The following is a 25,640-nucleotide window of genomic DNA, read 5'->3' on the forward strand; positions in this document are numbered from 1 at the left end:
TGGTCCAGAAGGATTTGAACAGACGACCAGATTCACAAAATAAGGCACTGAAAAATCAATATTCCCACTCCCCCACCTTGGAATGCAACTAAGTTGTCAACGCCGTGAATGAAGTATTTTTCATTCCACAATACCAATAGGAGCCCAGCGCATGGTGATGAAATTCAATACCTGTCAGACCTGTTAGACGTGATTGGTAAATCTAGTCCTGAGAATGCTGCTGCACTGCGCAAACTCCAACCAGCTCCTGATCGGACGAGTACCAGTCCATCCTCACCTGATGGTGACAATGACGATTCTGTGGCCAGAACCATGCGCAGGTAACATTTTTTTTTTTCAACCGGTAGCCCTTTTTCCTGCAGTGTATTTTGCTGAGCATACTTTGGTTTCAGTCCTGACAGTCTTAGGTTGATCTCGTCAAAAACCTTAAACTTCCGAGAGAATTGCCTGCAAAACAAGCCGCTCCCTCTTAGGAAATCTTGTATCTACCCGCACCCCTCCTCCCCCTCGCAATAGGAGTACCAAGAGATCCTTAGCAAAATACAAGATAGCTTAGCATCACAGTGAGCATACCAATTAGGATGCGTGCTTGATAATTAACGCCATTTTTGTCCTTCTTTTAGGCGACAGCTTGCCAGGGAACGCCAGCAAAAGCTTTTAGCTGAGTTTGCATCAAAACAGAAAAGTTTCATGGAGAAAAACTTAAAGAAAGATCCAGGTATAACATACGTTGATGTCCTTACGTCTTATATTGTACCACGTGTGATGTGACGTTCTTTATTGAAGCAGGACTGCATTGCGGTCTTTATAAAAGATGGAAAAATAGGCAAGGGCTGGGATGTAAGACGTTACTTTGTATATTGTGGAGGGACGGTGGCCTCATGGTTAGTGCGCTCGTCTCCGGATCGAGTGGTCCGGGTTCAAGCCATGACCGGGGACCTTGTGTTGTGTTGTTGGGCAATATAGTTTGCTCTCACAGGGTCTCTCTCCACCCAGGTAAAAAATGGGTACGGCGAATTTAATGATGGGAGTAACCCTGCGATGGACTAGCATCCCATCCAGGGGGGAGTAGAAATACTCCCAGTCACTTCATGCTACAGAAACCGGGATAAGCTCCGGCCTGATGAGCCACTTGGCTCGTATGCAGACTTTACCTTTTTTACGTTTTGCTTTGTATATTGTTTTAAGACAACGTTGCATCTGGCCAATTCATTCTCAGATGCCCTAGACAAGACGGCTGTAGACGGTGCAAGCAGTGACACTACAGAAGAATTGTTTGACTGTGTTATTTGTGGACAAACATCAACATCCACGGAGGGCAGGCCAATTGGGCTGGTGGCTCTTCTACAACCAAGTGCAGGTGAAACTTTCTTCTCGAAAAACTCACTGAAAACAAAGGGTACAACTCATACGAGTAAACTATCCGAGTGTTCCCCTTGCAAGTGTTATGAATGGACAGTAGGAAGGACAATTGTTTGTCGGTGTCAGTTGTTGGGTATGAAATGAGCCTTCCCAGAGCTTTATAACAGTCATTAATAATTCATCAAGTTATAAAGGTATAATGTTTGTTTGGGGAGATATATCAAACACTCGAGAAAATGTTTCATCGCATTTCCATACATCTCGAAGTTCCTCAAAAAATACTCCGCTACGCGTCTTTTTGCAACTCTCTGCTCGGTCTTGGAAATTTCTTATTTGATGAAATGCTATCTCTCGTATTTGATATAATACTTCCAAGGACCTGCATTGATAGCAGTTTTTTTCCTTAAAACTGATGCAGCGTTCCTGTATAAATATGTTTTAATTATTATTATTATTATTATTATTATTATTATTAATATTATTAGTATTACTATTATTATTATTGTTGTTGTTGTTGTTGTTGTTGTTATTATTGTTGTGAATCAAGAGCAAACAACTTTTGTAGTCTCTTCAATAGTGTGTCTTCCTGTTTGCCTAGAAACAACTAACTAACCAAAGCTATTTTTGTTCTTGTTTCACAACAGTGCTTAAACACAGAGCTCTTCATGTAAGGCACAAACAGCTTCCGCTAAGTCGCGAAGAAGAAGAGGCTCGCGTCATTAACTGTGAAACAACGTTCAGGAACAGATTTGAAGATTTAAGAAGACGATTTGACTTGGTATGATTCACCTTTAGATTGGTCCTGCAATGCCCAATGCACAAAAACTAAAGGCAAAAATACTCGTGCCTGGAACCAATCAGAATCTGAAGTCAAAACGTGTAGCTGCCGAGCGCGGGAAAGCGTGTAACCCGTGTCAAGGCGGGAAAACATGCAAACGGTGTCGTGCGTGGCATATTATGCTAGCGGTGCCTAGCGCGGGAAAACATGTAACCGGTGCCAAGCGCGGGAAACGTGTAACCGGTGTCACGAGAGGGAAAGCAACGTCCAAAACAGCGCAACATCTCTCTGATTGGTTAGAGCATGCGACACCACTGTTTTTAAGCCTATTGGAGAGCTCAGAAAACTTAGAATCACGGGACACACGTGATGACCTTGGTATCCTTTATATTTTTAGGATCACTTCTCCTATTTTCATTCCAACATTCGTTATCAAGTTCTGGTCTTTAACTATTTTTCTCCTACATAATTTCACATTGTGAGGGGGAGAATATTTTTTCCTTCCATTCCACTGTACCTAAATAGCAATATTGAAGTACCTAACGTTTTAGCCAATCAAAGTCCTTGTTTCATAGTTGATGTGTTATTATTTAAACGTAGATTCCAAGTCTGGAAGCCTCTGCAAGTGGCACAGAAGGTGGAGTCCATATTCAGACTTGTGGCCATCACCTTCATGTAGACTGTCAGCAAACGTACCTTAAATCTCTTCAGGTATAGTTAGCTATTATCCTGTTTCATAATAAATAATGACAAATCTGTAAAAACTGAATAAGACGCTTTGTTGCAAAACGCTTCGACCTTCATCGTTGCCTGATGGAGTGAAAACTTGCTAAGGCAAGAACATAGGTTTAAAATAATGCTAAGCGGCTAGTTAATAAATGGTATTTCACGAAATATGGGGAAAATATAAGTTGTCATTACTTGCGCTTTAGTCCCTTTTGTGGCTCCATTGTGTTGGTGCAATACTTATTGTTTCTTGTTTTTTGTTTCTGTAATTTCTTCTGCGTGCTAAACATGTAATCATAGCTGTTATTTCAAATATAAGCTATTGAAGCCCTGTCTTGATCGCAACTTTTTATTCTTTGAAAAAAAAAAATAATTAAAACTCGAATCTCTTGCAGGAAGAAGATGCAAATCAGCTTCATCTTCATCATCAATTGCAGCCTTACAATCCAAGAAACGGAGAATTCACTTGTCCTTTGTGTCGACAGCTTGGTAATTGTGTGCTTCCCATTGTGCCCACGCAGATTATGCCAACTGGTAAAACGGCATCTAAGGTCAGTATTATTTTATGCCAGATGTATTTTGTTAGCTTGACTGCCACGGTGTGATTTAACTGCCGGAAATTGGGGGAGGGGGGACGCGTAAGATTGGTGTTGGAAAAGATTGGATGTCTGCATTGTGGTGTTAACTGGATGTCCATTTTCAACTAAATTTTGGAACAAGTTTCTAAATTCGTGAAATTACGACTCAAAAGCTTTCGCTTGAATAGTCACACAATTGGGTTTTATTCACCATTTCAAAAGAGAAGACCAGCTGTACGTCAAACTAAACAGTACCACATGAAAGTACTGCTCATTAGCTTTCACTTGACTTGTAACACACTAGGGTTTTATGATTCGGTTTAGTTAGTTAGTTAGAACCAGCTTGTACAACTGTATTAGCAGTACCTCATAAAAGTATGACTTCTCGATAGCTTTTGTGTGAACACACCATCGCACTGAAGTGGTTAATGCCGTCCTCTTGTTAGTATGCACGTTTTGAAAATTGTGACATATTACCATCCAGCGTTCTCCTATGCTGTGCCTTCCTTGTTTAAGTGTTCTGCAGATTTATGAGTAATGACCATACTCATTTACTGGCCATTTACGGACAGAGATCAGTTATGTTTGTTTCATTATAAACCACAGAATGCGCTGAAAACCCACAAAGAACAAACAAGCGATCTTCACGCAGTCCTGAGGAAATTCAAACTTCATGTAAGTAATACAAAGCTCAGAATTTTGCTTGCTTAGAGTCACTAAGAAGTAACCTGCTCAGCTGGAAATACGTCACTTGTAATTTCTCATTTCCCGTAATATTGGTTACGTTACATCTTAGAGTATCAATATCTTGGTTCTGTATGCACAAAGCATTTTCATATACAGATTAGGTTCCCATTCAACAGAACATTATTCTAGATATTTCCTATTTATCAAGTTAAGAAAGCTCTTTTGTCGTGCTTTATTGTGAAGGGCATTTTTAATCGGTAACACTCCGAAACACATTAATGATTTGGCTCACAGAATGTTGAAAGACTGACAGATCCGTTTTCCCTCAGATTAATGTAGCAGAGGTTTACCACGCTATTTATCTAAAACAAGCACCCAATTCGTATTACATAACTGCTAGAAATGCTTTATGAGACACAGGTTAATATAGAGCATGGGTGGACAAAGCTGTAAGCAGTACAGGGGAACCAGACTTTATTCACCACAGAATTACCAAGCTTAACAAACCAAGTAACGACTGAATAGTTATAACCTGGCTGTTTGTCTTCTCATCCAACAGACTATCACCAAACTAACAGCCAGTGCACTCAACTTCAATGTGCTCGGTGCAGCAATTAAGGCTGTGGTAGAATCAGTGTCTGCACTTGACGGTGAAAATCACAGGTGTTCAGCTGAGAAGAAGTTCAGTCTGCTTTACAGAATGGCTAGGTACGTCAGCTAAGTGATTAGTAGGATGAATTTCACTAAAACAACGACGACGGATCGCGGTTTTCATGCTGTTTTCCATCGTCTTCCAGGACAAATTTAGAGCTGGAACAAGTGGACAAAGCGGCAAGGAAACTCTCAAGTCCGCGAAAGTCCTGTTTTGGTGAGTATTTTGTATGGTCACTGCAAATCTTTTGGCCTAACGACGCTTTGTCACGAAAAACAGAGACCTCTTTTTGCAATATGCAAAAGAAAGAAAACGTGAAAGTAATAGCTGTCCCAGCTTACTAAGACAGGACAACACTAGTGAGGTAACACTAAGTCAGATTCAGAGAGTCAACGTGTCGTTTCTACTCATGATGTTATGTCTGTTATCTGCATTGTTAGGTCCAGTGATGCGCGCATTCCAGTTTTATTCCCAGACCCTCGTGGGTCCTTTACTGTCCGTGTGGTCAGATCTGACTGGAACTGATGACCTCAGAGAACCGTCACCCAGGTATGATAAACCGTCAAGTCCGCTCGTACCAAAGTGGTTCAACCCTTCCCAGAGATTGCCCCAATCTCTATGGCATGGGGCGACTGGAAGTATTCTACTCAAGTCCATCGCAGGATTACCCCTCCAGTATTTTGTTTTGTCGCGCCAACAATTGGGTGGTACGCTTTTACACTGCTGGTTGGAGAGAGGTATTGTGAGAGTAAAGCGTCTTATCCAAGAACGCAAAACAATAACTCCAACTAGTGCTGGGACATGGCTCGCTCGAGTTCCGGGCGCAAATTATTAGGGCGCCGGGTCTTCTGTAAGACTCCAGTGTCTTTCTGGCATTCATAACTAAAGGCAATTTACTGTCCTGTGGAATTTAGAAAGCTGACATGTCGAGTGTTAGTTCCACTTTAAGGCAAATGTTTGCCACAGTTTTCGCCGATCCAGTAACGATTGCAAGCGAGTCTGTAGCTGTTGATACTGGTAGAACAGTATCATTTAATTAGAGTTCTATTGTTTTCAATTGCAGTGGAGCAAGCTCTTTTCAGGAGTGTCCTCTACTCTTGAGGGATGCGCCGTCTCTGTTAATCCAGATGATGTTGTCATGGCCAGCTGCTCTGTCAAAACGTAAGTTCAACACTTTCACTTTAAAGCCATGCTTACATCTGGCATTTTGTTCTTTTTGATGATCATTCCCATATTGTCGTATCATTCATCTTTCAGGTGACTTCAAGTGCCTTGTGCAGCTGATATTCAACTTGGTGTTCACTCAGGTACGAATTGCTTCCTCTTTCTGTCACGATCAATGTACAAGAAGTCATCAGTCTTCATCGATTTATTTGTGTGTGTGTGTGTGTGCATGGTTCCCTGTGGTAGCTTTAAGTCTGCCAGCCTGTGGTAGGTTAGCCAACCCTCTCATTCTTAACGCATTTGTGGTTTTTTGTTCGTCTTAGACTTTGGTTGACACTTGTTGCAAGTTTGTCGGTGATGAGAAACTCTCGTGGCAAGACTTAGGAAGAAAAGCAGCTTCACAGGTAGCTTAAAAATATATTGTAAAACTCTGTAAGCAGAAGCGCCGAGATTATTTTCTTCGAGTGCCTTTCTGCGCAGGAATTAGTTTTGGTGGAGTGAGGAGGAGATATGAACGGTGTAAAGTTTTAGTTTCAAACATGACCGGGCTGATCTTTGGAATGGATTTTGCCCGAGAACACCATATGCCAATCTTCTTACATATAACGATTTGAAACAGCCGAGAAAAAGTTTTTACCCACGTTAAAAGGATAGCCAAACGTAGTGAACCTGCTGTGACGATCTAGCAAATCAAGCTATACAGGTCTTAACCAGAAGAAATTATCCAAAGTTTGAAAGCAAAATCTTATAAAGTCATGCGCTCATATCTGGGGACGGAGGTGGGGTTATAGGGCATTATTTTCGAAGATAGGGGATGCTTAATTTCGGAAGTCTACCTTATGACATTACCACGAGGTCTTCATTGGCTTCCTGTGAGTTGAAACAAGTTTGTTATGATAAATGACAAGGGTTTGTTGTCCAGTCAAGACGCAATAAAGATGTTATTTGATATGTTCTTTTGTGTTGAAAATTTCTTTTAGGAGCTTTCTCAGGGCACATTATCAGCTGATCTGTTGCTTGGTTACGTTTGCCGCATGCTCAGTAACAGCACCTTGATCAAGGAGGATCATCACACTGGAGGGGTGAGTAATCAATTCTAGTTCTCGAGGATAGTGGAGGAAACCAGGAACAAAGATGCAACCAGAGACAATCAAGGGAACGGTCCCACGAGAAAAATCACTATTACTACTAAGCGCAGGAAAAAATTGAATTGTCCAAAAATTTGAACTGAAAGCAGCCGCCCTTGACCGTGAGTCATAGTTGAGCGTGCGTGCCGTTTTAGAATAATGACTTCTTCGTTCCTTTTCTAGATCTCGCAATCAGTATGGTCTCCACACACTGTAGAGCGGTCCTTGCAGGACTCGTGTCTGGCGTTCCTCCGCTCAGCTTGCACCATAGCTTCTCTCTGCTATGATGTGGAAATACCACAAGTTGAGGTAAGCCCTGGAAGAGTAGTTTTTCTGGTGTCTTTGTCGTGATTATTACGTAATTTGACTTAAAATCTGAGAAATTTGAGTAAAAATGTTTTGGCAAGCTCGGCTAGGTAGCCGACGGAGATGTAACATTTATTGATGGTTTACCTACTTCCTCTCAAGAGACCACTTTTTTTAGATCAAGGTAGTGTTTAATTGGTTGTTACTGGCGCGGAAAATTCATCACCTAGCAGCAGCCAATCAGATATCTGTAGAATTACGTCATCAGTTTGGAATTTCTGGGTTGAACCTCGCACATCTTTCAAGAGGGGACAGTAATTCTTTCTAAAGGCCATGAATCAACTACAGAAGTAATGAATATCAGCATTTCTTGACCAGACTACATGTCCATTTTTAGGGGCGCATTTTCTTGGTATTTATTTTGATGGCATATATTTTCATTTTGGTGATATTTTCATTTCAGGAGAGTGACGCAGAGTTTCGTGTACTGGCTTCGACTCTGGGTTTGTGCGATCCATCCACCACTAGTGCCGAGTCCTTTTCGTGCGTAAGATGTCTACAGTGGCCTCATTCTAAGCCACGGAAAATAATTCGACAGTGGTGCGAAGGACTCTTGCTTTGTTTCATGCATAAGAAGGCCGCCTTAACCAGGGTAAATTAGCGTACTTTTGTTCTTTGACGTTGAAGTTTTTGACAACGGTGACAACTGAGATTAAAGCCCTGTCCAAACGGGAAATGGTTGGCCATCAATCATTGTTTGGTCACGAAACATTTTCCCCCTTTGACGCCATGTTTGATCGTCTTGGATCGTGTTTGGTAAAATTTGAACAACGTCAAACATTTGATGAAACATTGTAAACATTTCGTTGGCTCAAACATGTTTGATACCGTTCGGCCACACAGTACCGCGACAACATTAACATGTTTGGTCTTCAAACAATGTTTCATTGTGTTTGGTCGCGAAACATGTCCCGTTTGAGTAGGGCTTAAAGGTTCATTTAAAAAAAAAACTAAATAGCTTAAATGGCATTTTATAGGTCAATTCGCAGTCATTTCCTTTATCAAGAAGGACTATATTCTTTTTTTTCCTTTAATTTTGCATGACTTTATGAACGCAAACGTTTGTGTGATTAAGTTCAATACTCTTGAGTGAGGGATTGTTCCTCAAGGTTTCTCTAAGAGCCTGTGATAATTTTCTTTCTTGTAGGAACTTCTTCCCAACTTGGGTCAATGGCCTCCTCCTAGACTTCTTCAACTTCCTGAGCGATATGATAGGTGCGTGAGTACTTCCCTGTCTTCTGACTACCTTTCTGTAACGTTTTAAAGGTAGTAAGTTAAGAGAACTTAGGACCTTATCAACTCAGAGAAAAAGGCGTCTTGTTTCAGTGATTTGAAAATCAATTTGAGCCAGATTTCGATGAATGAATGACCTTCTAAATCAGCCCAGTTCATTTACTAAGACTTCCGGAGATGGAGCGTTCTCTGTATTTGCCCAGAGATTTTGGAATAATTTACCCTTGGCTTTGCGCAGATTGAATCCGATTGATAGTTTTAAGAGGGACCTTAAGACCTATCTTTTTACAAAATTTGTAAATAGCCGTTCTTTGTTTTGTAAGTATGGTCACTTTTAGTTATTTTTGGGTATTATTATTTTATTGTGAAGTATATATGAAATAATTCATATTTGAACTGCGGTAGTAGATGAAAGTGAAGTATGATCATCGCAGTAAATTTTCCAATTTAAGCAACTGGAAAGAAGAAAACCCTGATTTTTTTCAGGCTTTTTCTTTCCAGTTGCTTAAATTGGAAAATTTACTGCGATGATCATACTTCACTTTTATTATTTTATTATTTGTACTTTGGTTATTTTTTACTTGTTTGCATATTTTTTTTGAGCTTTGGATGTGTGGACTATATAAATACGATCATTAGAGATTTCCCCACCGATAGTGCATTTGGAATGATTTAGTTGGTCGCTCGTACTTTGTCTGTATCATTCCTCTCACATTTCTCTTATCTCGACAGTTTAATTCAGCATTACCGTAAGCGAAAGTGCACGAAGTGTGGTAGCGCTCCGGACGACCCTGCAGTATGTCTGGTCTGCGGCAAATTCACGTGTCTCCAGGGATCGTGTTGCGTTGATAGAAACGGCGCGAGGGACAAATACGAGTGCATACAGGTTCGTAGGGTGTCTGAAGAATTGGTTATTCATATTTAGCACAGTTCGTTTTAAATCAGTGCGATGCCACCGTTGAGAATTTTTAACTCTCGGTGCCTCTCTCCAGCCGGAATTACGAAGGATTATTGGAAAATTGTTAGGGAAACCTGCTAGAATGCCAAGCAGTTGGGAGGGTGGGCGGGGTGGGCGGAGTAAACAGCAATGGACTTGCCTTCCATCCATGGGGAGTAGCGATACCCCTCGCTGTGTATTTGTGCATGTAAACCAACATTGATGAACCAGCTGGCTCCTTCGACCTTTAGAATTCGAATGGCCATGACCTAACTCTAAGTAGTTGACGGGTCTTGTTTCTGGTACGTTCTACTTTATTTTCTACCCACTCCGAATGTAAACAGATTTTTAGCGCCCAACTCGTGAGCTGTTTCTCAAGCGCTCAACAGTTTCTATTGTAAAAAAAAAATGTAAAAAATGTAAATCTTATTTATAGTGGTCGTGCACTTAGCTATACAAGCGTTAAGCGTGGCAGAGTGGAGGCTTTGAACCCGGGACCTCCGGATTACAGCACCAGCGCCCTAAACCACTCGGCCCTGCTGCCTCCTTTTAAAGTAGGACACTGGTGTTGTAATCCGGAGGTCCCGGGTTAAAGGCCTCCGCCCTGCTACTAGCGGGATTTGTTTCTCCGTAGTCCCGAGTTCAAATCCTCGGTCACGCTTTGTAAATAGCCAACTGGTCTGCCTCCTGCCAGTTGGGATTTTTAACAATGTTACTTTTATTAAACACTTTATCCGGTTAAACTACTAATGAGATGAACTTTTTTTTTTTACAGCATGCCGTGAATTGCGGGAGAGGGACTGGGATCTTCTTAATCGTGCTGTCGTCAGTGATCATTATAATCAGAGCGGAACGCGTCTGTATCTGGGGCTCAGTGTACCTCGATTGTTTTGGCGAGGAAGACCGGGATCTAAGGTTAGCCGGCTTGGTCCTAGTTTTGTAAAAAAGCAGCTTTGTCTCACCAAATATATAGCGTACTATCAGCTTTTTTCCATAATTACCTGGCAACCACTTACTTGGACATCCAGGCCACTGAAAGAAATACTTGCGAGTTCCAATAGTTTAGGCCACCTACTCTTTACCAAGCTTAATCTATAACGTTATTTCTTTCCACAGGCGAGGAAAGCCGCTGTTTTTGAGTCGCGAACGTTTCGACAGACTTGAAGAGCAGTGGCTTACACACAGCTTTGATTACATGTGCAAGAGATGGAAGCGACACGAAAACACTCTGTAGAGGGACGACCGTATGATATACCTCCGATAATAATGAAATCCGAGGCCATCAATTGCGTTTTAGCCTGTTTTTGGAAAGTTTTCTAATGAACCCTTTGAAATCAATGACCTCTGGGACTGTTTCAATATTTATAACATTTTAAAGGAAAGAGCAACAGTGTTTTGGCAGATATGTAAAGTAGAAGTTGAATATTTTATGTCGAAATTCCGACTGCCAGAGAAGTGTTTGGTAGAGCTCGTAAAATTCAACGCGGAGAATGGGTATTCACCTCTCGTTCGGTTTACGTGTTGTTTACAAAAATAAGTACGTTTATTTATATATTTTTGTGCAATAATTATTTTTGTGTATTTCAGCAATTGTAAGACACGCATAGTGGTCTTGTGCAAATACGAGAATTTATTGGTTCTCTCACAGTTGACTATTCGCCGATAGACCATGCTCGACTGATGTCTTTGAAAGCGAAAATTGTAATATTATTTTTGGGTTAAAAAGCGACTAAAATTGTAATATTATTTTTGGGTTAAAGAACAACTAAAAATGTAAGGTTGTTCTTGCTACCCTTGTTAGCGTCTACTAAAACTAGGGACGGTTAACAGTTTAAACCGCTCACTGTCAGAGACAAAGATGCGTTTATATCACTCATTCTGCTTCGAACTCAATCTTCGGCGCTGCCATCCTATTTTCACCCACTCAATGTTGGGTTGAAAAGCAACTGATGTAATTTAAACAAAGAATGTAAAGCAGAATTCCTGCTGTAATGAACAAATCACAAACGTAACCTTGTGAAGCTGTTTACAAGGTCTTTGCGTTGAACGATTTAAGGCGGACACAACATTTTTTGACTTGTATCACCTTGACAATATTGTATTGGTTTAAAAATGCTTTGGGACATTAAATACGGATATATTTTTTTGTGGGACTGATAGAACTTGCTCTTTCGTAGACTTTCTGTGGGATATTCTAGGAGAATTGTCATCTTGACCAATCTTTCAGTTGAAAGGCAACAACGTATCAAACTGGTTAGGAGTTGAGCAAAAGTTTTCCAAAAGGTTTCGAGGTTTCTGGTGGTGGAATCTCATTTAGCTTGACCCGAAGTTGCTGTAAAACAGAAAAAATTAAAAAGAAGATATTTCGGCTGTGTATTGGGACACTCGTCCCAAACACCGGCTGAAAAAATATGTGCACTGCGCAATAAACAAAGTTAGCATGCGACCCATTGTCATTTCTCGATGAAATCTCATTAAGCTTGACCCGGAATTGCTATTCAACGGACAAATTAAAAAGAGGGTATATCGGCTGTGTTTTGGAACTTTTATCCCAAACACCGACTGTAAAAAAAATTGTGGAATGCATTTTTCTCACCCACTACGCGCGAAACAAAGTTGGCGTGCGCCCCGTACTCTTGGACCATCATGAGCTAGTCTGTTTACGCAAACTGATTTTTACCTGTTGTGTTCACGCAGGGGTGGTGCGAAACAGCAGGTAGAAACCGTCTGTGATCGCGGGCTTTGTGGGAGTTTTTAAATTGTAACTCAGAACAACGAATATTAGTTTCTATTTCGAGGTTTCAACACCAACCAACAGTCGCTGCGCATCCTTACTGCGCACGCAAATACAAGCAGCTGGCCGTTGCTATAGCTTTGCCTGAATTTAACGATCTTGGACGTTCGGTGACCCCTTTTTTCTTTTGATGGATCATTTTCTATACCAATTTTCAACGTTTAGCGAAAAAATGAAAATCTATCAATAAAAAGTTTGCATTTTTTGCAAAAAGCACCATCAAATTCCGTTCTTTTAGCTCTTCGTTTATTTGTTCGGCGGTTTCCAATGCCTCTTGAAAGGTTAAGTTTTGTGAAAACGTTGGCAACAGTTGGAATTATTTACGGAACAGACCCACTTTTAGAAAATATGACTACGATCGTTTGCCTCCGTTGACTCACCTTCGATATTTTTAACTATAAACCCCTGTAGACCATGCTGAATTACGTGCGCCAATTTCTCAAAATCAGGGTACTTTTCCACACGCTTTATCTCTGAAACGAAGTCGGTGACCCCCCATTTTTTAAAATTTTTTTAAATTTTTTTTATTTTTGCATTTCTGACACAAGTAACTCATTATCTGACTGCAGTAGAAAGTTTAAAAAATCTATGTGAAAAATGTTCGCGCGAACGTCCTTAACTAATGATTTATTTTATCGTAATTACATCGACTGTTCAGTTTGGGTTCTTGTTGTTTAACCTCACTAGGGAAACAAAGTTTGAGTCCCAAAGTTAAACGAAATGACGTTGGAGCAAAACTGCCAACTGAGAACAAATTCTAAAAACTCGACATCGTCATGGCAATGAACGTGTGGAATAAACTATTTGACGCAGTTGATGAGTCATCAATCGTGATTTGACGAATTTTCAGATCTGGTCTACATTGGAAGCATTCCACAAGAGTGTTTATTCGCGATGTTTTTCGACGAAGTAGAGCCGCAAATTTATGAGGTTTTCATTACTGTAGGAGTTTTGCTGATTGCAACACTTCTTTTTTTAACATTTGTTATTTCAACGGCCATAGATTTTGCAGTGCGTCGGTGTTTCAAGGTGAGTGGTACCTAGTCCCTCTAGCTGTTGAGGATTTATGCTCAAGAAAGTTTTGTGCAGAAGGAGAAAGCAGCCAGGTTTACCGGATACAAATATATTTGGCGCCAACTTGATTGAAATTCAAGCGAGTTTCGTGTCTCTAATATTGGTTAAAAACTTTCAGCTGACTCAAGTTATGAAGAAACAACGTTTGTATTCCAACTCTGCAAAGTTGAGATAACTGGACGAAAAAAAACACTTCCTCGAGTTAGACTTCGTTTGCATTGTTTCAAGTCCCCCCATTAACTAGGTTCAACGTAAACGGACGACTATGTAATGGCATAAACTTTTATTGTTCATGATATTTCGATGTACGATGTTCAGTTGTGCTAAATAATGTCCGTTTTTTACTGGCCAGAAATTGCTTTAAAAATAACGTCCTAAATTATATAGTGGGCCGATCGATCCAACTTCAAAACATACTATTTCTTTTTAACATTACTCGAAACCCTTCCAGGCAAAGAAACAGCCCATAACTTGGCCACCCAAGCCTAAATGCCGGCCTCCGACGCAAATCCAATGGGATAAAGTTAAAATCGAACGCCAAACGACTACGTCACGAAAGAAAAAGATCCCTCGACCTCCCAATGCTGAAGAGATTGCGCGCGCAGCTCGGATCCAGGAAATGATCGACGCTCACAGGCAAGGCTTAAGGAGGCTGTATTTGGGAAGACAGCGTGCCATGATTAACAGAAGAGCTATACACAGCATCATGGAGAAAGACGCGCGTGAATACGCAGAAAGAGACGAACACAGAAAGCAACTGATCGCAGAATTAGCCGCTAATTTTAAGAAGCAACAGCGGCGAGCTCGAGCCTGGGTGAAAGAGATCGAGGAATCATATAAAAACAGCGAGCCTTTCGCAGTAAGAATGGAGAGAGAGTACCAAATGAGAGAGAGCAATTCAATGCAAGTGGACGGACGTTTTGGCGGGCCAGAGCTGACGCCAGCCAAACAAGAAGAGGACATTGGAAACCCGTCCAAAGAGGCAAAAGAAACAGAGGAATGCAGAACGCCATTCTTGAGAGTGCTTGGCGACAGCAAGATGATCAAAATGAAGGTAATGAATGAATATGCAGTCACCTCGATCTTTAAGACTTTGTCCACACTACGCCGGAGGAATTTAAAAACGCACCAATCACCGGTCATTTTGGATTTGTGTTTGATGAAAACTCAAGCAGGGAAATCACATGATTTCGTGACGTTATTATTTGTGGAAAAACTTCGTTTTCAGAATGTTTTCCTCCCACACAAAAACGAGAAGCCTTCATTTTTAAACTTCCCCGGTTTGAAGAGCGCGTTTTCGTAAAGCTCCGTTTTCGTGACATATTAGTCTGGACGAGAAATAAAAGCTGCGTTTCAAATTTCTCCGACGTAGAGTGAACGCTGCCTAAGGCAGACACTTGTGGGGCCGGCCAGCTTCTTCCAGGCTTCCACGGTCAATGAATATCAGTGACGTAAGCGAGATGGACGGCCAGGGAAAGCCTTATTTTTGCTCGCACCAAACGGATTGTCCGCGGCGAAATATCGAGGCCTAGGAACTAGGCATCATCTTACAATGGTTTCTTCCCAGACAGACTTGACTGTTACCAAGTGAAATCGTCTTCGTTGTGACAGAACGCAAACTAATATTTCTAAATGTAGGACGACAATGACTGAGGATTTAAAGGGTTATAATTAAATTTAAGGTCAATTGCGTCCGGTTGCATTGCATGTAGCATTTTAACTGCCGATTTTAACGTTTGACCAGCCTTGTTGTTATATAGACAACGCCTGGTTTCGAGAAACTGCGCGAGCTGATGGGCTGCCAACTGACAGGTAATCAGCTCTTATAATCCACCAAATATTTCCGCCCACGCTCGATTGGTCTAAACATGTCACGTGACTGAATATTCCCCAGCTAAAACTGGGGAATATCCTCGTGATATTCCCCAATTTTCAAAAGCGCGCGTGTTGCGAAAAAGATTTGAAGGAAAATAAACACAATAGCCCCCATTTGACGTGAAAATATGCTCGGATATTTCTCCTTGGACATTACCTGTTCCTCGAAGCTCACAGTTTTCGGAACAGAGAATGTCCGCGGACAAATGTCCGAGCATATTTTCGCGCCAAATGGAGGCTATTGCTTATGTATCCTTAGTGCGCGCGAAATACTTTCGATGACCAAAAAATGCTTCTAACGTTAGGGGCGTTGTTGGTGGCTGTAAAAAAAACACCATTTCATTGATTATAAGCTCATTTTCAACGTGAGTTTGTATGAGAATTGTTAATTTATTATCCGCTAATACGAGTCTCTCGTTAACAGTTTGGCAAAAACAACAAGCTAGCAAGTTTACTAGAGAGCAGCAAGGTCGGTGATGGATTTTACGTGTTCCTGTGAAGCTATCAACGGTATTGTTTTCAAGCTAACGAAGTCAAGGTGGTTTACAACAGTTTTGAGAAGATTAATGAGCGCTCAACTTTTAACTTTTCTGAAAAATGTTCCAAGATGTTTTTCCTTTCTCTAATTACTATTTACGTCAGTCTTAAACCGTCTACCATATGGGACACTACAGCGATACAACCGTAGATAATAGCCAGAATGATCGACCGGGTGTTTAAGGGAAGAATGGACACTAGTAGCTTTAATGGCGTCTTTCACAAATGTAGCCGAAAGACCCTACCTCAAATGTTTAGGCATTAAAAACTGGCACTGATTAGATACGGTTGTACGGCTCGATTTGAGAAAAACGTCATTAAAATTGCTTTTGCCCAGTCTTCTCTTTAGCACTCGGTCGTTTATTTTGGCTATTTGTTATGCGTTTGTATTGCTCAAGTGTCGCGAATGATGGTTCAAGAATTGAACTGACAGTAATTGCAGAAAGTAAAAAGCATCTTGGAACATCTTCGTTGCAAGAGTTATAAGTTGGGCTCTTTTACTTCTTCAAAATGAAAGCAACCTCAAGCAGCAAGCCAATACCAAGAGGACAGTCAGTTTGACTAACAAGCATCGTGACGTCATCCAGCGTTAGCAGGAAACAACGAAATCACGTGCATCGACTCCGTTTCAGTTCGAAGTGACAACATTTTATCACACCAAATAAACAAGTTATGTTTAAAAGCAAGTTTAAAAGTTATAAAGAGCGATGGAGAGCAGGAAGCGTCAGTTTTACTCAGGGTTTAAAGTAAACAAACTTTAGCTCACGTTTTGGTCTTGGTGTTAATAAGGGCGTGCAATTAAAATCTCTTATCTTTCCAATTTCCGGTTAAGCCTGTTGCGTAAACGAACACTTTAATCAAAATCAGAAACAAGACAATTCAGTGTACAGATATTTTGATAACAAATGTCATATTTTCATATCCTTTTCAAAAGACGTTATCCAGTGCGCAGAGTACAGCGTTGAGTTAAGATATCTGTAAGGTGGGCGAGAGTTAATGAACGACGAAAGAGCGTGCAATAAAATTGAAATTAATGTAAAAGGCTCCCCAATCCTTTACTTCGATTTTTCTTCTTCTTTTTTTCCTTATCTTTGTATACAGTCTTTACTCGATATCAAGACCTTGTCTTAAATGATATTGAACCCCGTATACAGCTGTGGAAATATTTCTTATATACACGTCAATAACATATACTTCTTGTAAGAACAAATAAATACAACTCTTATAGTTTCTTTTTTTCTTCGTCAATGTAAAATTTCTTTGAGATTGATAATGACACGAGTTTTTGGCTGCAATGAATTGTTTGCAGCCGAACAAACTTCATAATTGAAATATTTACTAAGAGTCAAATTCCTCGAGGCTTTGTTCCCAGAGTACTTATATTTTCTTCGAAACTGTTCAAGCGTAGCCTTCGATAAAGACAACTGCGTGACTAGATTTGCGTGACAACACAGTCAGATAAGAGTCACACTGTCACTCAAACGTCCGTGTAATCTTCGCATCCGACAGAACTGTGGCATGTTCACTTTATTGTGGATCTTTCGTAAGGCAGCCTTGCCTATCCCAAGGAAACAATATTTTCAGGAGCCAGGAGTCGCCCTAATTTGTTGCTGCTAACAAAACACATCACTACCCTGAGGAATCATGGTACCAAGATCGTTACATCCGTTGTGACGTAAGATGTCTGCGCATTCCTTACTCCCAGCACTCTTTGCGTGCCATAGAGCCGAGCGACCTTTGACGTCAAGGATCCGCACATCTGCAAAATACTGGCGAAGACAAGAAAAAAAAAAATGATACAACGGCACAGCCTTTCAATTTGCAGATGAACGCTACAAGTTATTTCGAAAGTGTTGGGCGTGGTTAGGGAAAGGGAGAACTGTGGTAAAATCTCTAATAAGCGGACACCCTGGGGGTCTCATTGTCCGCTAATGGGGGATGGGGTGACATCGCAATCATATTCGAACGACTCAAACTCAATACTGATGTAGTTACAAAACCTGGTCTGATTCTGATAATTGACCACTCACGGCAAAATTATTTTAACGCGAATCTACCGAAAAGGATAACCAGGAAGTTATCCGTGTCTGTTTACAACAAGGGTCCGTTAACCTGAAGTTCCACACAGAGCTTTCATTAAAACGTTGCGAAGACTACGAGTAATCATGAGTTTGATTGTATCACATATTTCAACTCCAACGACATTGACAACTAAATTCTCTTAACCTGTTTATAGCAAACGAGGAAGTCATATGAGGAGAATTTAGAACATGACCCTGTTAGGGAAACAATGACTGATAAAAAACTTACTTCTTCAGAAGGGTATTAGAGAAAATGTATGAAACACAGTTGGGAGAGTCTAGAGTCTAAACGTGAGACTTACCCATATAAGAAGCTGTGTTATGACTATATTTCCTAGTGAACAGCTTATATGAAGTGCTGTGCAGCTCTCTCTGTCTTCATAAGCCGTGTTGAGATCTTCGGGTGAACAGTGAGCCAGCAGTAGAATGCACTGCGGTAAATCTTCTCTAATTACAGCCTCCAAGAGTTGCTGTGAAGACATGAAGTAAATTAGTTCTTACAAAACATTGAGCAAAATTACCCGGTTTTGATTGGTAGAGGATAGTCCAATTAATTCTATATCACACTTTGCAGTCTCTTTTACCTATTATGCAAACACAAATGCGACGATCGCTTCTTCACATCGCAGATTAATGGTACTTTCAAGTCGCGTTGGACATCTACCATCACATTATTATCTCCCCCCCCCCCCCCCCCTCCCAGTAGCACTCACCCTTACTTCTCAAAATGGCAAAAAGTGACGATTGAGCACCAACAAATGCATCGGCAGCCAATGCGCCGAATACCGAACCAGTAATCCACCATTCATCCACCAACTGCAATGGCTCCATCTCCTTCCAACAAACGGTCCTGACAAATTCTTGTTACTGTTTCTAAGTGCTCTTGTTCTACTTGTCTTCCTCAATTAATTTAGTAAGTTACATCACTTACCTCGCCCAGTGAAAAATCACACGGCGGTAATTCTCGAAGAAACTCTTTCCCCTCGTATTTCGCTCGGACCCATTTTTCTTTCTCTTCTCTAAATGTGGATATATAAAGAGGGACAATTAAGGAAACATACGGATTACATCATTAAACTGTTGAAATCACACTGGCTGTGTGATAACGAGACCTTCTCACTTAGATTGAAGCTTAAACTGGCACAACCTTGAGTAACCTGGTGCGACCTTTCGAGACCTAAGAAGACTTTGCAGCGGCTGTGCATGACCTAACGTGACTTAGCATCAAAACGTTATTGTGTTACCACTTGTTACAAGCGCTTTCATACCTTGAAGAAGACGGGGTTGGTTTCGTCCTGTTTTGTAGCTTTCCTTCCCACACGCTGTTAGCAAGTGTGTTTCCAATTGCGCTGATCACAGCTGTGAGCTCAGATCTGCAAAGCAAAACAAGTGCAATGCGATAAGTACTTCCCAAGACACCATTAGCAGCTAGTCTGAAGGAAGATTACTGGGTGCGCAGACCATTTAAATAGCAGTCTAGCTGGGTTAAGATTACAAAGACACTGGATAGGCCTGGAAACTAGATGTTTTGACCACCGATCACGACGAGCAGGTCATTCGCCTTCAAAATCCTAAAAACAACTCTTATTTTCAAACACGTGGTGTACACTTTACTTACGGCCATTCGTCCAGGTCTAGTGATCGTACTCTAGACACGTGTGTTCCAAGATTTCTGTGAATTCCAGAACATTCTATACACATCAAAGCTCCAAGGTTCAGTGACGCCCAGTCAGGACCTGAGAAAACAAGAAAGAAAACACACATTAATGACTTCATGGGTCATCGCCTACAGGATGATGTCGGTTGTCACCGACATCAGAGTTTCAAATTCCCCGACTTTTCCATGATAAAAATACAATTTCGCTGCCAAAACTGGCACATAACTACAAAATATAATATATAGTAGTGGCTTCCAGCTCCCCTTACAACCGTCGTTACAACCCATTCAGGACTGATAAGGTTTCGACAAATTTGCCTTCTTCGTTAAGGAAAAACATCACTAAGGTCGCAGTGATCCCGAATGTTTCCTTCAGCCTTCAACGGTATGAAATCTACAGTGCTAAAATTTCAAATCTCCCTGACTTAACTTCAAAATGTCAATTTTCCCTGACTCAAAATAAACTTCCCGACTTCCTCTTGTAACAATTTACCATTTCAACCTCTTCACTCGAAAAGACCGTGTTCATTTGATTTAGTATGAAGGGCGCTAATTAAATTTTGGGAAAGGAGCGAATAGTGTGTTTATAAGAACAAGGTACTTACCACAACAGGGTTGCAAATTGAAAAAAAAAACAAAAAAACGCCTTCAAAGAGTGCGGCAAGGACATAATTATTTTAAGAGGTAGGGATGCCACGGTATAAACTGATTCTCATAATGCAATGCATTGCGAAAATGAAAAATAGCCACAGGACACCCAACTTACTCGGCGCGCCACAGTCCACACACACTTCGTTTCCTTCCATATTCCTAATTGATTGCATATCGTGACCATTAGATGAAGAACTGCTGTTACCTCTTGACTGAAAACAGAACCAAGCAAACAGTTTCAGTTAACTCATGGTAGTTAACTCTATGGTCAAGTGTGCTGCTCTTTATGGTATATACGTGAGATAAGAACTACATAAGACGCTGGAGAACAATCTGTCCCAGGTGCAACATAGCGAGGAGTCTTCTGAGCCCGCCGTTGTGCTGTTTCTAGCAATTTGAACTTCTGTTTAGTTTCCTTTTGATTTTTCTTGTTTATATATGAGTAGCTTTAGTTTAATTCTGATTAACGAGAGATCCACTGTAATTGGCTAGGCAGCAGTGGTCTCCCTGCCTAATACAAATTCTATGTATAGAAGTACTTTAGTTAGGCGAAGTTGAATAAATAAATAAAAATAACTAAACATCGATGATTAATCTTTAAGGGGGATTGGAAGTGAATGCTTATAAAATGACACAGATCGAACACACACCACTCAATAAAACCAGAAGAAAGAACCACTAAACAAGCATTTTCCATTTATTCCAAATCCCGGCACTAATTCTCCATTTGTGATTTCTCCTTCATAAACATCTTTAACATTGTAAGCAATTTAAAAAACGTTTTAACCTTGTAAGTAGGTCAACTTTAGGGAAACAGATGACTGACGAAATATCGTAAAGCGTTTGCATTTTTAGTAAAAGGGCTGTTTACAGTATATTTATAATCAACACCACAAAAACATCATTGGCAAAATGGTCTGTATTATTCAAGTTGACTTTATTCGCTGTACATTAAATGGACTTTTTTTACTCGCAGAAAATTAACTTATGACAAGTCTGTTTAGGGACAGACCATTAGAAATGTGAGATGGGGGGGGATGGGGAAAAAGCAAAAAAAAATTTCATGCAAGGGAGGGTGACTGAAAACAAAAATGCAAAGAAGAAGTGAAAAAAAAAAAGTTTCTGCAGAGTGAATTGCTCTCTCGACTACAAATTGTATTCGCCTGAAGGGCACCTTGGCAGCCACTTTATACTGCAGTTTTAATTTCTTGGTCCTGGTGTAATTCCCATCCACATGGTTTTCTCTACAATTAAGAAAACGGACATTTTCCCCTTTCAAGGCTGATACATTTTGCACGCAGCAACTTCATCATGGACACTGCTAGCCAGACATCCTTCCAGACAAACCCTTACGGAAAACCATGGCTTAAAAGTGATAAAAAAAAAAACAAAACAAACATGTGCTATAAACAGCCAACCTGCTTGATTCGTTTGCAATTAAGGAAGCACATACCGTGTTTTAAGAGCCTCGACATATATATAGGAGTAATTTCACAACTGACATGAATAAATGACGATTGTGGACACAGATGTGCACACCCATGGCGAACCACTTCCCCTAAGATGGCCGCTAAGATCAACATTGGACAAACTTCGTAAAAGACAATCATGGACGGAAAAAACCCTGCAGAGGCAGTGGACGTAAAAAAAAAACATTCCTGGAAACTGAAAAAGTGCCACCCCCCCCCCCCCCCATCACTTTTCTAATGGTCTGTCCCTTAACAACTCCCCGTATTTCATATGTTCGTCAGCAACCAAGTCTTTTCGCCATCCTTTCCAGCTGCTCAATGCACACAGTGCTTTGTGTTTTAAACAAACAGTCACATAATTCCTCGTAAAATAAAGGAATATCACTGATGTTTTCGGAAGTTACAAAATTGCAATCGTCGTTGCTCATATCGGGCAATTTCTGTAACTTCCGAAAACACGCGTGATATTAATACTTCATTTTACTCGACCTCGTGACTACCTGTAGTAATTATTAAATTATCACGACAAAAATGGACTATGGGATTCAAGTTTACTTTTTACGCTGTACAAACATACACTGATTTTTTGTTTTTTCATTTGCAGCAAACTAGTTTATGACAAGTCTGTCTAGCAACTTCCCGTATTTCATGTATTCGCCAGCAATACAAAAATGGATTTAAAGCCGAGTTAATGAACACTACAGTTGAAGCAAGGGATCTGCCAAGCATTACATTGATTGGGCAAACTGAAGTTACGACGAAAACAATAAAATAAGGGCAGTAACAAACAATGAGTAAGAGAAAAACTATAAAGGCGTTCAAAGCAGACGTTTTTAGCCCTAACATATTGTTCACATTCACAGTCACTGTGTTAGTTTCCACTGCTTCTCGTTGAATTTGAATTCTACTCTTATGATCACGAACAATTTTGTATATTCTTATATGAGAAAAAGCTGAGATGAACAGACAAACACATATTACAACTGCAACTAAAACGAGATAAATCATGTCGTTCCAAAACTGCGCGTTTACTAAAATCGCACAAGTTGTCCAGACAGCCAAGAGAACGCACCTTACTCGGGGAATTGTGACAAGACTTGGATAACGTAAAGGCTTCTGAATGGCGACAAGTCTGTCCAGGCTAATTGCGGCGATCGTAAATAGAGAAATTCCGCACACATAGAAAGCCAGTACATTGTAAATCCTCAAGAATAAAGTTTTCAGCGATTGGTCGTGAGAAAGCAGTCCTATTAAATCTTTTGCAATAAAAAAGGGCTGTACAACCGCACCGACAGCGAGGTCAGAAAGCGCTAAGCCACAAAGTAAGAACACAGATGGCGAGCGAAGTGTTGACGTCTTCCAAACTGCATGTAACACCAGGGAGTTCCCGATTATCGATGTTATGGCAAGAGGAATATTAACTGCACAGTTAACAACCAGGACGTTCTTTACGGCATCAGTTATGTTTCCTCCTGTAGACTGAATCACTGCTTCTTCCGAAGACATATTTGGATATATTCCGCTTCTGTTTTTCCGAAAGTGAACTTAAATGGGAAACCGAACTGTGTTTTCGAAACACATACTCAGATTTCAAGATAGATTTTCTAAAGTCCTTTCCAATAATATTTCCATTGTCAGTTTCTCCGTTACGAAAACGCGCTCAAACGTTGACTTTAACGAGTAGGCTTCAAATATCTAGTGCCATTTAGCGCCAACAGCAAGTTTGAAAACAGCAGGTTGATAATTGTTTGAAATCTGCATAAAACGCGGAAAATGTTTGACGGTTTACGAATGATACCCGTCAAACCCTTAAAATTAACTTCCGCTTTAATATTGTTTACGTTGCAATTATATGAATTTTAACTGTTGCTTTTTAATATAATAATGTAGAAAATAGGATCTTTTCAAGCTGTCAATTGTATCGGCTGGGAAACGCCTGTAACACAAACTTTGTTGTTGAAGTATTAACATTTGTATTTTTTTTTTCTCCACTTGACGACATAAATACAATATTGTTAACAAACAAGTGTAACGAAAAAGAAGTGGAAAGGGCAAAATATAGTATCCTAATTATATGCCCTTTAATTAAATACATTTATTTTAAACTAGTACAAGAGAGGAATGACGTTAGAATTATTAATACTGAACAAAATAAAACTGGTAAAGTGCTTTTTAAAATAGTTTTCTGATTGGCTTATTACGTATAGACAAAGGAACGTCAGTCTCATAATAGCATCCAAAAATAGTTGGGCAAAATTTTGATATATTTATTCTAAAAGATTTTCGATTCAGGTGTTGTAAGGGTGCACTTCGAGTAGCGTGATATAATCAAGTTGTTCGGTGCATTCGCAGGAAAATTACTGTTACCCTCGACCAGATAACAACTAACACATGTGTGCGTAGAGAATATCATATTTCACGAATATATACAACAGATGTGCACACCCATGGCGAACCGAAACACTTCCCCTAAGATGGCCGCTAAGATCAACGTTGGACAAACGTCGTAAAAGACAATCACGGAGGTGTTAACACAACTGATGCGTTGAGCATGGGCTGTTTCAATCTGCTTTAGGTTTTTGACAAAGTAAACGACACACTATCATTCAAGTCCAATCGATACATTGAAATTATCGGCTGAAAATCGTGGAAAACGCACCAAAAACGCTTCAATTTTGCAAATTTTTCTGGGGGGGCCTGGGGCCTACCCCCAAGACCCCCCTCGCAGAATAGGCCCTTTGGCCCCATATCATGGTTACTGAAGAGCCACACACAGAATCCTAGTTAAAACCTTGATTCACTGGGGAAGGAATAAATAAAGCTGTTATTTCCCTAGACATCAAACAAAAAATGCAACGCAATCCCATCAGTTGGGCAACAGGCGCTTATAAATGTGTCTGATACTTGGTTAGGTTTCCTCCTGAGTATAATTTTGACAGTAAAGCAAAACGATTCTGTGAAAGATAAAAGAAATATTTGTTTGAAGCCTGTTCCAGGCAATCAGATTGTGGCGAGTTAAGATTAAAATTGCGACAGTAAATATCCACCCCACCCCCCCTCCCCCCCCCCCAAAAAAAGAAAAAAAATATTCGTGCAGGTGACTTGACCCCGAAAAAAACCCTGCAGAGGCGGTGGACGTGAAAAAAATTCCTGCCCACCCCCCCCCTAAACTTTTCTAATGGTCCGTCCCTCAACAACTTCCCGTCTTTCATATATTCCGCAGCAATGAAGTCTTCGTTAAACAAATAGTCACATAATTCCTCGTAAAATAAAGGATTAATATCACTAATGTTTCCGGAAGTTACGAAATTGCAGACGTCGCTGCTCAAATCGGGTAATTTCTGTAACTTCTGAAAACACGCGTGATATTAATACTTCATTTTACTCGACCTCGTGACTACCTGTTCTAATTATAAAATTATCGAGGAAAAGGTTGTTGTTATTCATCGTGGTGGATGCAATAATAAAGTGTATTATCGTTTGTCTCACGATGTAGTCACTTAAGATGTAGATCGCGACGTTTCGACTGCTTACTGCTAGTCTTCTTCAGGCGATAAGGTCGACTGATTGCACGGTATCATTTATATCACAAAGGTCGGCTGTGATTGGTGCATTTCGATCCTCCTATTGTTCCATTGTTCCGGCGAGTAGCTGTTTCCTCAGTGGTCCGTTGTTGTACCGTTCTCCTGTTGTTGTGTTTCTTGATCGTGGGTATCCATGCTTCAGGAATTTCAATTCCACTATCCCTGTTGATGTAGACAACACCATCATCGTGAGACAAACGATAATACACTTTATTATTGCATCCACCATGATGAATAACAACAACCTTTTCCTCGACATTGACCAGAAATATGGGCGCACAGCCCTAAGGTTGATTCGTCGACATGAG

General features: G+C 40.5%; 3 protein-coding genes across 5 annotated transcripts in view; 1 reads left to right on the top strand and 2 right to left on the bottom strand.

The window, feature by feature from the left end:
- LOC145488027 (E3 ubiquitin-protein ligase ubr3-like) overlaps positions 1-11,756 on the top strand; it is a 34,671-nt gene extending 22,915 nt beyond the window's left edge. For both annotated transcript variants that reach the window (XM_081466790.1, XM_081466791.1), the window contains exons 28-47: positions 141-320; positions 624-718; positions 1,220-1,360; positions 2,007-2,140; positions 2,741-2,851; positions 3,262-3,417; positions 4,051-4,119; positions 4,691-4,839; positions 4,929-4,999; positions 5,224-5,332; positions 5,847-5,944; positions 6,041-6,090; positions 6,271-6,351; positions 6,928-7,029; positions 7,258-7,383; positions 7,844-8,032; positions 8,588-8,655; positions 9,406-9,559; positions 10,386-10,525; positions 10,727-11,756. In XM_081466790.1, the coding sequence (XP_081322916.1) occupies positions 141-320; positions 624-718; positions 1,220-1,360; positions 2,007-2,140; positions 2,741-2,851; positions 3,262-3,417; positions 4,051-4,119; positions 4,691-4,839; positions 4,929-4,999; positions 5,224-5,332; positions 5,847-5,944; positions 6,041-6,090; positions 6,271-6,351; positions 6,928-7,029; positions 7,258-7,383; positions 7,844-8,032; positions 8,588-8,655; positions 9,406-9,559; positions 10,386-10,525; positions 10,727-10,844 (2,341 nt within the window). In that variant the 3' untranslated portion in view covers positions 10,845-11,756. The remainder of the gene's footprint in view (positions 1-140; positions 321-623; positions 719-1,219; positions 1,361-2,006; positions 2,141-2,740; positions 2,852-3,261; positions 3,418-4,050; positions 4,120-4,690; positions 4,840-4,928; positions 5,000-5,223; positions 5,333-5,846; positions 5,945-6,040; positions 6,091-6,270; positions 6,352-6,927; positions 7,030-7,257; positions 7,384-7,843; positions 8,033-8,587; positions 8,656-9,405; positions 9,560-10,385; positions 10,526-10,726) is intronic.
- A 4,967-nt stretch (positions 11,757-16,723) lies between these two features.
- The window catches only part of LOC145488028 (arf-GAP with GTPase, ANK repeat and PH domain-containing protein 1-like), a 37,432-nt gene continuing 28,515 nt past the window's right edge, over positions 16,724-25,640 (bottom strand). For both annotated transcript variants that reach the window (XM_081466793.1, XM_081466792.1), the window contains exons 13-18: positions 20,395-20,491; positions 19,590-19,707; positions 19,240-19,344; positions 18,903-18,990; positions 18,274-18,441; positions 16,724-17,659 (exon numbers count right to left, since the gene is read on the bottom strand). In XM_081466793.1, coding sequence (XP_081322919.1) covers positions 17,504-17,659; positions 18,274-18,441; positions 18,903-18,990; positions 19,240-19,344; positions 19,590-19,707; positions 20,395-20,491 — 732 coding nt within the window. In that variant the 3' untranslated portion in view covers positions 16,724-17,503. The remainder of the gene's footprint in view (positions 17,660-18,273; positions 18,442-18,902; positions 18,991-19,239; positions 19,345-19,589; positions 19,708-20,394; positions 20,492-25,640) is intronic.
- Positions 21,965-24,816, bottom strand: LOC145488044 (melanocortin receptor 4-like). Its single transcript, XM_081466811.1, has one exon. The coding sequence runs from the start codon at positions 23,252-23,254 to the stop codon at positions 22,343-22,345; it is 912 nt and encodes a 303-aa protein (XP_081322937.1). The 5' UTR covers positions 23,255-24,816; the 3' UTR covers positions 21,965-22,342.

The sequence above is a fragment of the Orbicella franksi genome, chromosome 5, assembly GCF_964199315.1.
Source record: "Orbicella franksi chromosome 5, jaOrbFran1.1, whole genome shotgun sequence".
Lineage (NCBI taxonomy): Eukaryota > Metazoa > Cnidaria > Anthozoa > Scleractinia > Merulinidae > Orbicella > Orbicella franksi.